Raw genomic sequence first — 13,715 nt, forward strand, 5'->3', positions numbered from 1 at the left:
TTGCACTAAGAAAGTTGAGACAGCTTAACAAAGCTTCACTGATGGAGTCTGATGCTGATGGGAAACATTGGCTTCAAAGTTACCTCAGGAAAGAATAGGAAGGGAGACAGTAAAGCAAGGGAAAATTGTTTCCTAGCAATCATCTGGAAAGAGGAATGGTGGGAATTCTCTAGGGAAGCATCCTGTCCAATGATGACCAGCCAACCACACTTCTCACAGGAACTCTTTAATCGTTTTTCATGGGGGCCAACTCCAGTCTCCCTTTGGTTCTTCTGCTTATGGTGCTTCCAAAGTTGGTTGGGAGACACATGATGACGTGCTGGTGTTTCACGATAGGTGTGAAGCTTTATCCATGCAAATTATGGAAATGTGTACATAATTTGTGTTCTAATCCCTCTTTTTGCATTTCTAAACTAATAGTAAATCAAATGTGACATTATTGAGCTCTGCTTAGGGTAAAGTACTTGAAAACGCAACATAGCTGAAATAACAACTATAATGGAAGGCATAGAAGTTTCTTTTTTGTTGTTTTTAATTTGTTTTGTTTTGTTTTTTGTTTTATTTTACTTCTTTAAGAAGACACATGCAGACCCTGGGAGATTTCATCTGTTTGTCTTTTTAGAACACACCTTGCTTTCCAGATACATTATTCCTCTTTCTCCTAAATTGTGTTTGTCACTCTTCAAAAAAGTTTTCTGTCTTTGAACTCAGGGCTTGGACTTTGTTACCTTTATCTCAATTCACCCATTTGGTTTCAGTTTCAACTAAATTATGGTATCTCTGGCATAGTATATGCAGGTGTCCTGTTATATTTCAGCTCATTCATTATTTTTCACCCAACCAAACTGTGGAACACCAGCCTTTTCACTTGTTCTTCTGTCTGCAGAAGTACAGCCTCATTCTATTCATCACATGGATTTTTGCAGTTTGTTTTCAAAATATACTCATATCTCTGTTTGCAATGCTGCCTTTTTCTGCAGGAACTGTATTAGCCTGAGTATTTAGTTTTCAATTCAGCATACTGTTTTGGCTTTCTGTGTTTCTGAAACCCTTTGGAATTCCCTAGTATATTCACATGGTATCTGTGCACAATTATAGATTATGAAACTTCTGATTCACGTTGATATTCTTTGGAATTTAGCTGTATTTTTTCTAACTCCTCCCATACCTCACCAATTTAAACAGCCATTAAAATACTGTTCCACATAACACTGCTATTCCTAGTATCACAAAGGACTATTTTCATATGCATATTGCAATCAGTATTAGTTCCCTCTATTTCAGCAGTGCTGTGCAAAAAATATATCTTGTAAAAGTAATTTAGTATAGTGACAATGTGAGTGGATTCACTCAGGGTCAAGTGATTGCAATAGAAAGTATCCATCAGGATGTGGAAAGATACCCTTTACAGAAAATATCGTTTTCACTGTATGATGAACAAACTTTTTTTACTCCAGTGTATGTGGTTTTTTCATGATTTGTAATGGACCAACCATTCTGATGTTTTCCATTAGTCTGTCACCACACCAAACTTTCACTTGGATGAAAATATTCCAGAAACAGGTTTTGTTGGATTTTAATCATTCTAAGAACAATCATGTGACAATTCAAATGCTAGTGCAGAAAAAGCAAGAAAGTTTATGAAAAGGTAAAGTCAATATGGAAAAATCTTCAGGCTCAGAGCTGAAACAAATAAATTATTGCAGCAGTGCACACAAGAGAATTTAGGGTGTCCTTTATTTTCTGAAGATGGGACAAAAAAAAGTAAGTCATAAGGAACATGATTTGTCGCTGAACTCTCTAAATTAGATGCTGTTTTCTCTGAAACCTGTATCAGTAAAGAGCAAAATGGTTCAGCAAGGAGCCTAAATATAAGCTGCTGAGTAGTGTGCAGCTAAAAAGTTATACTTACAGGTATTGTAAGTTTGTTTGGGTTTAATTTTTCCAGTATGGTTTATATCCACTGATTGGGTCTGTGTTGCTGTATGTGTCGGATGGCCAGGATTTGTCTCTCAAGAATTATTTTAGCCATGTTATTGTATCTCAGTGTCTCATAAGAGTAGGACTGCATGGATTCTTACTGACTGTTATTGGTTGTCCTTTGAAGATGGCTTTTTTGTTTGACAATATATATTGTTTTATTCTGCTACTTATTAGTTACCGTGTCATTTCTATTTCTATAAAAAAATAAGTAATTGCATTATGTACTCAAAGTAGCGATTGCAAAGGTAAGAACTCCAGGTTTATGAATGCCAAAATTAAGTTTTCAACCTAAGTCTTCATTTTTTCCCTTTGTACAGATGTCTTAATTAACTTAATTAACTATGGGAAACTGTGAGAATCCTTTTTGTCTAGAACACAGTTTTAAAGATTTGCATGTATCCACTCACAGGTGTAGACATAGTACTTGAAACTTTCTCAGTGTTTTTTAAATTCTTGCATACAACCTGGTTTGTGAAATGCTCCTATATTGTTACAATAAGTGTATATTTTCATTAAATAACTAATGTATGATATAAGCACTAGACTCATGAACAATTTAAGACTGGGTTTAATGGAAAGTTTCTTTGAATGAATATTGAGCAAAATGTAATTGAAATGTCTGTATAAAATAAACTTCTTACATAATTTATTTTTAGCATTTTTTTATTGAAGTGCTTTAGTGAAGCCTGCTGCTCTATAAAACAAAATCAGTATTTGAGGAAAGAATAAATTGAAGCCATAAAGTTTAAAGGGATTGACCACAAAATTCCTTAAATCCACTTTGTGGAAACATGATAAGGAGTAGTCAAAATTACAAAAGGTTTAAGTACTCAGAACTTCAAAATTAAATTATTTCAATGTTCATAACCTCTGTAAAGGCAACTCCATATTTTTGTGCATCCTGTAGATACAGACTTTAGACAAATACTACAAGAGTTTGGGAGGATTAAAACAAATGTTTTCATCTTCACAGAAAGATAAGGAAGACCAGTGGCTAGAGAAAAAAGTTCAGGGTAGTAGAGACCACATCATCTTAGAGCATCTTCAATGGACGATGGGTTACGAAGTACAAATTACAGCTGCCAACAGACTGGGTTATTCTGAACCAACATTGTATGAATTCAGCATGCCACCAAAGCCCAACATTATTGCTGGTAAGTTAATTTAATTATGCTTTCTCTCTATGAATTATTTCCAGCTCATAGTACACTGTGCGTACTTGAGCATAATGTAACTGAAGTTTTGGACTGGAAAAATGTGAGACCCCAGACTTCATTTTCAGCAAAAAATTGATTCAGAACCCTTAAATGGGACCCTGTCTCACACTTTTCTCTTAGTAATAAAGTAATTTTTAAGTATAGAAGAAACATTGGTTCTTCAACCTTGTTGATGGCACTTAGCAAGAAATACAGTATTTAAAATACACCTGCTTTTTAAGTTGACTTCTATTGCCTATCATCTTGTTAAGCCAGTTATTTGCTAGAATTCTTGATTTCAGTTCCATCTCTACATGTGCTTTGATCTACACGTGTAATAAAGGCATTTATTTTAGTGTCTGATGATGTTAAGTCTTCAAATATTCTTGTGTAGATACTGTCTAAATGATTTACCCTAACATAGTGACCAAACAGTCTTCTATGAGGCTGATTTACAAAATTTGAAATCTGTAGAAACATTGTTTATATTTTTAAGTGTGTAAACAGGAAGGTTTGAAAGTCCATTTAAGAAAAAGTCCATTTAAGCATTCTACTTAAAAGTAAGTGTATGAGTTTTAATATAAGGCTTCCCAACATAAGGCTTTATTTTGATGCAATAATGAAAAATTATTTAGTTAACAATAAATCTAAAATAAGGTATTTTCTGAAGTATTATGGGTAATTTTAATTTTTATAAAGAAAATGCTACAAGGAAGAGATTTCAAACTTTTAATTAAAATTATGAACTACATATTTAATATTTTTTTTTCCAAATTAGATCAGTATCATCATTGCAACTTGAAAAATCTGCCATTTTCCAAATTGTTAGTGTATTAAAATCAAAAAAAAACTTGCAAAATAAATACAATGTAAAATGTAAACCATATCAATACCTATACTTCAATCTGAACACCTGACTAGCATTTATACAATGCAAATGAGCTGAAATGAGTCATGGCCTTGTGTGCCATCAGAAGATTTTGAAATAACTGGCTATTTTTTTTCTTGTCTATTTTGAGTATCCTTCAAATATCTTTTCAGGAAAGTTAGCTCAAGATCTCTGCAAAATTTTTGAATATTCCATAGCAGGTTTTTTTTAATATTGGATACAATCTTACCTTTTATTTATTGAAAACATATTTTTAATTCATTCATAGACTCAGATTAATTTCTAGCACAAATATTTGTTTATGCACTTGAATTGAAGTAAAGTTGATTTGCATCTTGATTGAAATTCAAGGTCTCAATAGATTCTGTCTTCTTTTTTTTAAACAGGCAGGGCCTTGTGATTGCCATCATTCAGAAATAAAATTTCCCACAATTGAAAAAGAAAAGGCGAAAAGAAATGTAGGCAAACTCATTAAGCCAAGGAAATAAAAATATCTGTCAAGTAGAAAAATAAGGAAAACCTTACTTAGGGAAGGGATAAGCCATTTTTCAATTTTGCATACTTGAAACAAAAAGATTACTTCTTTTGCAATGTATTCTAACTTTAGCCTTTTATAATTATGTAAACTCTTCCACACTATTGCCACAGCTGCTGTAGCAGAGAAACTTAACTCTCCCCTGTAAAAGTATAACATAGGTGGTCTCTAGACATCCAAGTAAAAAGTAGCTTAGTTAATTTAATTTCAGAAGAAAGATAGAACATTTCTCTCTAAAAACAGTTTTATAGATGCTTAGGGGGTTTATCCTTTCAGTACTCTCCCATAGCCTCTAAGTAGTTGTAAGAAGTCTGTTACACCATTTAACTTCAAGTCTTCTTTATATGAATCATTACTGCAATTATAATTGTGGAACTAATCAGTTTCCTTGACAATTGTTTTTTCGAAGCCTGAAAAAAGAGTGTGAAATTCCCATCATAAGAACATTCTGTAGCCAATTTTTAAAAGTATGTCAAAAGATATTTAGAATCAGTAGAACATTAATGTTCATATTTATGAACATTATGCTTGTTTTGAAATGGCATAATATTATAGTCACAATATATTACATACATATAGACATAGTGCTGCAAAAATATGAATGCAGTCTATTAAAACATAATTGATTTTGTGTATAAAATGCTTAAGGTTGAGCAGAAATATTCTTTCTGATGTCAGTTAACTCTGACGATGCACTATTTGTGTGAGGCTTTGTATTGACAGCTAGGTGTCTACGGATGAGTTTTGAAAAGGACATAGGCAACAAGACTGAAACTGGGTACACTTTTGAATGAAATCTGCATCATCTGTCCTGTGTTCTCTTAGTAGCTACATTAACCAAGGTTTCCTTTCATATTATTAATGTAATCAATAGAAAAGCCTCCAAGACTCCTGAAGGTTTTCATCTGTATTTGCCAAAATCTGTGGTACTTCAGCTGAATTGAGTGTTTATGTCTGGCTCTAAATTTACAAATAATTAAATCTGTAGATTCTATGTATACAATCTCATGAATATTACTTATCCCAAGAGAATTTTACAATCCCCTAAGTATGTTGTAGGTTAACTATATATAACATAATACCCTGCTGAAGTGTGTGCAAGCTAATGCAATAAATCAGAGAACTGAAGCGAGATGGAAGCAAGGATATGTTGTGTGTCCTTCAGTGGGTGCTAAGCAGGGACATAAGTTGAGTTGTGACAAGAAATAAGACCTTGCTTCTAAATTCTGCAGGAGATTTTTCTTGTGCTTTCAAAAGCCATTGGATATCAGGCAGCAGTAGTAATCCCCAGGGACAGGAACTGGAAGCCAGAACTCTACTTATGTGAATATGCAACTCCTGTGGGCACTAAATCCAGAGCTTCTTCTTCCTAGGGAAGTGCACAAGTTCCTGGCTGCCAGTCAAATTCCATGATAATACAATATGATGATCTTCCAGTAATAGTCTTAGGTCTGGGAAGGAGCTTGAGGCTGCAAATTGCTCTCTGGCATCAGGGAGGTGCATAAATAAGACAGACATTCCTTTAAATTTTCACATGGTTGGCCTCTGCAGCCTCCAAATGTAGACCTACTTTGCTTTATAACGTGTGTTCCTTGTAATCCTTGTAATGAAAGTTTCCTGGTTTTCTGAAGCGTTTATCATTGGAAACTTGCACTGAGCTTGAGAAATGCCCATCAAACCTTCTTAAAACATTTTGCTTTGAATAACTGTATTTCTAAATCTATTCATATATATAAGCCATTTCTCTTCATACTTTTTTTAAGTTATTTTTTGTGGTCATAATTCTGTATCTGTATTTCATATTTCACTTAGGCATACAAATAAGTATTTTAGAATCATGTTTGGAGAAAGAGTGGCTCAGTCTTAAATGTCTTTTTATGTGTTCCAAAATCTCACTAGGGATGTCAGTTAGCAATACTTGCAGGCAGGTACAACTCTAACCTCAGTGTGTTTGCTTCTGAGTGAAGTATTTATCACATTTTTAGTGCTGATTTGTAATGTTTTATAAAATTTTCTTCTGGCTTATCTATACTGTTAAGCTTCTAGTGCTGTGAGATTCTCAAAGGAACTGTGTGCTTTAGCTCTTTATCCATGTTAGCAGAGCATGGACTAACCTCTGCAGCCATAAAAACCCCTGGGAACAACTAAAGTCCATTAGCTCCCAGAGCTGACTCTACAGCCCATTTGTATGGGCCCTTTCACTCTTTCCTTACAGTGAGAAGACAGAGATCCTGTCTTTGTACCCCACAGCTGGTACAGAAGTGTCCAAACCTGTTGTCATTCTGAACTATTACAGTTGCAACCTAAAAACACATGTACAGGTTTAGACTAAATCTCAAAAGAAGATGGAATGGAAGGTGCTAAAAAAGATCCTTTCTGCAAGTGTTAAATATATTTTCAGGAATTACCAGCAGATTTATGAAGGTGCCATTTTCCAAAGGCTCTTATCCAGGCAGTGCTATTACTTTAAAAGGGCAGTAGATATATCAAAAAATGGTTGCAAGACGTGTTTTATCACAGTTTTTTTTTCTTCTTCACTTGACTCTAATAAATTGGTTCAAGGGTGGGAAAATGAAAAAAAAAATTTGGGATAACAAGAACCTCTTAGATCCATTTTTCTTACTTTGTGATATTGGTTGTTTGAGGATTGTTTTTTTGTTTGTTTGTTTGTTGTTTCCAATACTGCATGAACTGTGAGCTTAATTTTTTATTTCCATGCCTGAAAATGTTTTAATCCCTTGAACATCTCATTTATCTTTTTACCATGAATGTGTATCACCACACTTTAAATCATATAGTGGGAGGCAAAAGAGGGACAATAATACATAGTATTTTCTCATCATCACCAGTAGCAAACTTGATAATGTCAAACATGATATTTATCAGTAGTTTTTACAAAAATACAATGGGATCTGCAGTGGTCTTGATGTGAATGAAAAATAAAAGTAGCTCTTATCATTGCTTCAGGTATGTGTGTGTATATTTGGGTTTGCATTTATGTATATACGTTTTGTGATGTATTACTAGAGTTTTTGAGCTATATGGACAGTGTTTTGTTAGAACAGAAGCTAGGAAAATGTTTTTCATCCAGAAACTCAAGATTACTAATTGCAGCAAGGCAGAAACAAGTTTCCTTGATTCTCAAAGTTTGATTTCAGGCCAAGTATTTTCCTTAAATTTTGCTTTCAATCAAACAATTAGGCAACCTTTTCGGGGTAGAAATAAATACTATATCTATGTAGCTGGGGTAAGTTTTTGTTCCTGTCACCTCTTGCAACCAAAAAGTATATTCCCTTGCTGCACCCTTTTTCTCAGACCCTTTCAACCCATGGGCTGTGTAGATGCCTGGTCTCCCTTGTAGTTTCCCTAGCTCTGAAGGGTGTAGCCCCCTTTCTCTGAAGGACTGACTTGCCCCTGGCCATGCATCCACTAGGAGAAGCCAAAAAGCCACCTTCCTCACTCATGGTCTGTTCTCCACTACAAAAGAACATAACATTTGTTGACTGACTCTTCCTATGGGCAAACTTCCAAGCTGAACAGCTCTTGTGTCCTTTGAAACACTTTCCCTAGATTTTAAATCTTTTCATATCCGTTTGAAATCAAATTCCATGTGATTACAACCAAGGCTCAAGGTCAGCGTATCACATGAGAGCAGGCTTGCATGGCCAAGGCCTCTGCTGTCATTTCCATTAACCTTTCTTGCCTCGAGAGCACATTGCTGTCTCTTGTTAAACTTGGTGTCCAACAGGACCCCCAGGGCCTTTTCTGCAAATCTGCTGTCCATCTGTGTGGCCCTTAGCTGTGAACTGGTGACCAGGATTGTTTTTTCCCAGAGGCAGAGGATTGCACTTCCTCTAGCTGAACTTCCTGATGTTCTTGTCAGTCCATTTCTCTGGCCTGCCGAGGTCCCTCTGCGTGGTAACACAACCATCTGGTTCCTCAGCCACTCCTCTGGGATGTGTGTCATCAGAAAATTTGCTGAGGGGCCCCATCAAACAAATTTTTAATGATGTTGAACAGGATTGAAACCCATATTGATCCCTGAATTGGCTCCTGATGCCTGTTCTCAATTCTAGGAAAAGTTATGTTTCATCATTGAAAATTAAATTAAGGGAATTGTGGGGACTTTTAGTCTTCTTTTGTATTCTTTTGCCAAAGAAAAAGCTAGAAAGACTGACAGTAGGTACTTGTCCCAGGACCAAATGTCATCACTTGTGGCTTACGAATTGCGTGTTTTAATCTCCAAAAAAAGACTGTAGAATTTTTCAGGATTGGCCTGATTTTAAGTCTATGGTCTTTGACTACACTGCCTTTCCATTTGTGTGTGTGTGTGTGTACATGCCACAGTTTGTGGCTTCTGATAATGTTTGAATATAGCTGACAATTTTACTAAAATTGTCAGAGAATGGAGACTACAAATTTAAAACATTCCTGTTATTTCTTTAAAAAGTCTTATCTGAGAATAGAAGTAAAATTTTCTGTAGTACAGTAGGTAAAATATTTTATTAATCCCTCACATGCTTCTAACAATTGGAATGATTTGGAAAAGAGTAGTTGAAATTTTCTGACCCTTGATCCTTACACCAACCTGGACAGACACAGTAAATTTAAACCACAAAGGAAAAAGGAAAAACACAGAAGTTTGAAATATTTTCACAGGTAAAATTTCCATTTCACAGATCTAAAATTTCAAGTCAGTAATTAGTATCTCTTTTGTACGACTTTGTGCATTACAGGATTTCTCAGTCTGTCTCTACAGATCTGACTAGTTTGGGTTTTAGCTGAAGCTAAAATGAAGAACAAAATGCAGGAGTCAAAAAGGAAAGGCTGTGGGATATCAGTCTCCTTGGAGTTCTGATCATATACCCAAGGCAAGGAAGAGCTGCAGCATTATCCTTGTCAAGATACCTGCCTCATTTTCTCATAGGCTGAAGGATATTTTAATTCCAAAATAAAAATTTGAAAATGAAGGCTTTTGTCTGACTTTTGTGTGATGGAAGAATAATTTTGTTATTTTATTTTCTAAAGAGAATAGAGAGACAAAATGCATCTTTGAGATCTCCTGCTTTGAGAAAAGAAGTTGGTAGGACTCACACCAATCTGATTAATTAATATCTAAAATTTCAGAAAGGTAACAGCCCCCACAAAACCTATTTGGTTTTGTTTTGCAAATCAGTACTAGAATTTGCTGAATAAGAGCCTTTTCTCATCAAATCTTGGAGATGATCATCCTTGAAAGCAATAGGGCATGTTCTTGCTCTAGGCTAAAACCAGCTGTTTCCTAAATTCCCTGCAAAGACTAGAGTTATTACATGGGGATAGAAATCCCTCACTAAAATTGATAGAACCTTTTTGATGTGAATCAGAGAGACAAAAAGGCTTGCACCATCAAAGATGTTAACAGAAAAAAAAATTACACTTTTTTTTTTTTATAAAATCTAATTCTTACGGTACAGCTATCACAGACATTAACTACCACCGAATAGCAGAAGAGAAGCAATCAAAGAGCTATTCTGTATTCTCAGAATTTCTGCTTCAAAAGGAGTTTAATTTTTTTTTTCTTTTATCAGACGAATTTTAGTTTGCTCATCTTTTTGGACACTATAAAAAAAAAAAGAAAATCACCATAGATGTTGAATGTGGAAGTAACACAGGGGCTGGAGCTTATCTGGCTCTGTCACTTCGGCCCACTCCAGGAGTGGGTCACACCCCAGGAGCAGGATGACCCAAGGTGTCACTAGAGCACTCACTCTATGGCTTTTTGGCTGTCAGTCTGTGCTCTAAGGAGACAAGGACAAGAGGGAGGTCTTTTGCATGGGGTAATAGAGGATTTATTGCTCTGGGGAATCTTGGGGGCAAAAGACAGAAAATGTGAGTGTGCAACAGCTGAAATAGGGAGGTGTTCAAAGGGAGGGTACAAAGCATCAGCTGATCAGAGATATCCTGGGGAGGGTAAAAGGCAGGGTTCACAAAATCATCATCCAGTGAGGGAGGTAGTGGGGGAAATTGGGTCACATGGATTAATCAAACATTGAAATTTAGGGGATTTCCAAAGTGGAATTCCAAGCATGTGGTGGGCCTAAAACAGACTGACAGGAGACTCAGAGTAGATTGACAGTGTGGGGTGGGAGGGTCTCATTTGGACCAAACCATCAACTTGGGCAATAACAGAACATACCATTAACAAGGAACACACTGCAACATGGAAGTGTAAGGCCACATTTTACAAGTATTCCACTCTAATCCTAATTACTTGTTGCAGGTAATTGCTAGCATTATGATGCTTTTTATTAAAATAATCCTGAGTGACAATTAAAAGATGAAATGCTTAGGTATATTCTCTAAAAATACTTACAAGCATAATTATTGTAGTAAATGTAGAAGTTTAATGTGCTCAAGGTTTGTGGAGCTTTTTTTTCTATGAGTATATGGACCAAACTATTTAAGTCTTAAGAAAAAGAACTGGTTGTGAATTTTGAATGGCTTGCACAATATGTATCATTGAAAACACCACAGTAGAAATAAGGGTGAAGATGGAATAAAGTCCATAATTGTTCCTAGTTTATTTATATTGCTGCCTTTTCTACTTGATAGTTATCTACATATGATAGTTCCCACACATGTACTTGTGCAAGAACAAGGACATTTGTGTGATAATGCATTGGTTAGGTATTATGCATACAAGACTATATTTAGCTTTATAAATTTCATCTGCTTTCCATTACAATTTCTTAAATCAGTTTTAAAGTAAAGATTTAACCAAGGTTGCTTCTCATACTGCATAAGGTTTTGTACATTTTAATTTCTTTTGAAGTCTTTTTCAAAATATTAGTTTAGGACTTATATTAGTCACTACCAATAAAATTATTGTGTCACTGTAGCTGGAAAAAAAAATCTAGTCAATACACTATATATTGCATAAATTTGACTGTATTATTTGCTAAAAAGTGAACCTTAAATAGAAATATTTGTAGAAAAAATATATTCAAACTTTGAAATTGTAACCAGACATACTGTGAGGATGTGAATGTCTAAGAAGCTACTTTGTTCCCACCCCAGTGTCAAAGTCAATATCTAATTACCCAGCTGCATGTGCTAATTGCATGGGTCATTCATATTTTAATTGGACCTGTGTCCATATTATTGAAGCCAGTTTTCATGGTAGCCCATTGTGAACTCCTACAATAATTCAGGAACAAGATAAAGGCATTATCAAGGAGAAACAGATAAACAAGTTTGTCTCTTTTTGTGTACATTTGGAACCTTCTTTTTGTGTAATTATTGACACAGTTCCAGTTTCTCCTTTCAGGCTGTGGACTGGTGTTTCTCCCTGCTTTCAATACTCCTTGCTTTAAATAGGCAGTAGTCATTATTTCCAATAGGTGTTACGTGGCATTTTTGTAAGTTCCAAGTCTCCAACATAAAAGTCAAAACTGTATTTAGATTTGGCTTAGCTGAATGGTCTCAAGGTGAAGCAAGAAACATGCTTGAGGTTAAGAACTTATGTAAATTGTTTTAAAATTAGACCAAACAGTTTGCTACTTTGACTGCTGTGGAGGACTACATTGCTGCTATGGAGGTACACCTTTTCCACAGTTTTACTATTATATTATACAGATTTGGCCAGGGTACTTCAATGGTTGCTATTCCATCCATCTATGTTTTAATCATAATTTGATGTTTCTGTTAGAGTAATGTCTTTTAAGTGATTGTCTTTGGCACAATGTAAATATTAATTTTTTTTTCTCTTTTTTCTTTCCCACTGTCACTATTTTTTTCCTTTTGGTACTTTATTTTTCCATGTTGTCTCACCTCTTCCACTTTTTTCCTAAAATTTACTTATTTTTCACACTCTTGATTTTCTATAACAATTCTTATCCACACAGACAGATGCTGTGAAGCTATGACAAATGAAAATGGAGGCCAGTCCCTGCAGCTGAATGCTGCTGTTTTCTCTCTCATTGTAGTCATAAGTCTCTGGTGCATGTTTCTATACTGTTGATCATAAGGCAAGCAATTCTTCCTCTTTCTCTTAATTTTCTATTTGTGGGAAAATAAACACAGATCTTAAAATATTTGTACTTTTCTATAGCTCTTCCAGACCTTCCATTCCTAGTCAAGATCCTAAATCATGTAATTATTTCAGTCTGTGTGTACAAAATTCTTCATCGGCTTTTTGGAAGCCTGGTGAGTTTTGTGGCAAATTCAACAGATGATACTTGACACTCCAGTCTGACAGAACATAGAGAATCTGACTTACTGAATTTGATCAACGTGATTTGATTCTATTTTCTCAACTAGATTTTGATTGTATTATTATATTATATTTTTATTATCTTTAATGTCCCTCCCAAACCAGGACATTCTATGGTTCTGTGAATATAGATATGTTTTATACCTTCTAATGGATTTTAACAAGCATGTCTTCCCTAACTAATTATTTATAAATTGTTTTAGTTGGTTGTGTTTCATTTAAAATACTTTTTCTGTGCCTCACCACTGCCATGCCTCAGCACATAAAATAGAAAAATCTGCCCACCAAAGTCACTTCTTGTGACTGCAAATGTGCCACATTTCATTTCATGGCCTCAGCTGGACTTGGAAGCTCCAGGGGTTCAATTTTGACCTGTAGTAAAAATGGAAAAAGATTTTTTTTTTCCTATTTTAAAATATTAATAAACATATTAAAAGCGTGGCTTATGAGCTCTGCAGCAGTGTGTGCAAAACCTCAGGAAAAATATTTTATTTAATTAGAGTCTATATAGATATTTTATTGCATATATTTGATTTTAAAATTTATGTAGTTGTCCAGGTTTATGGCTCATTTCTCTGTTGCATACAGAATAACATGAGAAAGCAATGCACTTTATAACTAAGGCAGAGTTAAATATTTATTTTAAGACAGTTGCCTTCAAATTGTTACTAAATATAACAGGCATGATAAATTAATTGTATATGTTGATTTTTTTTCTCCTTATAGTTCATACCTTTTGGGATCTAAAAACAAAAAATATTTTATAAATTGGAAATCAATTGGTCAAGTTTAAGAATCTATATATCTTCACTCAGTTATGGGATTTTCTCATTACTAAGAAATATTATGATTATTTTT

The 13,715-nt window shown here is 34.7% G+C and overlaps 1 protein-coding gene across 1 annotated transcript in view; it reads left to right on the forward strand.

Moving 5' to 3' along the window:
- The window catches only part of NCAM2 (neural cell adhesion molecule 2), a 263,086-nt gene extending 250,129 nt beyond the window's left edge, over positions 1-12,957 (forward strand). The window contains exons 15-16 of the mRNA XM_033518142.1: positions 2,957-3,137; positions 12,490-12,957. Coding sequence (XP_033374033.1) covers positions 2,957-3,137; positions 12,490-12,605 — 297 coding nt within the window. The 3' untranslated portion in view covers positions 12,606-12,957. The remainder of the gene's footprint in view (positions 1-2,956; positions 3,138-12,489) is intronic.
- Positions 12,958-13,715: the final 758 nt, after the last annotated feature.

The sequence above is a fragment of the Parus major genome, chromosome 1 (assembly GCF_001522545.3).
Source record: "Parus major isolate Abel chromosome 1, Parus_major1.1, whole genome shotgun sequence".
In the NCBI taxonomy this organism is placed as follows: domain Eukaryota; kingdom Metazoa; phylum Chordata; class Aves; order Passeriformes; family Paridae; genus Parus; species Parus major.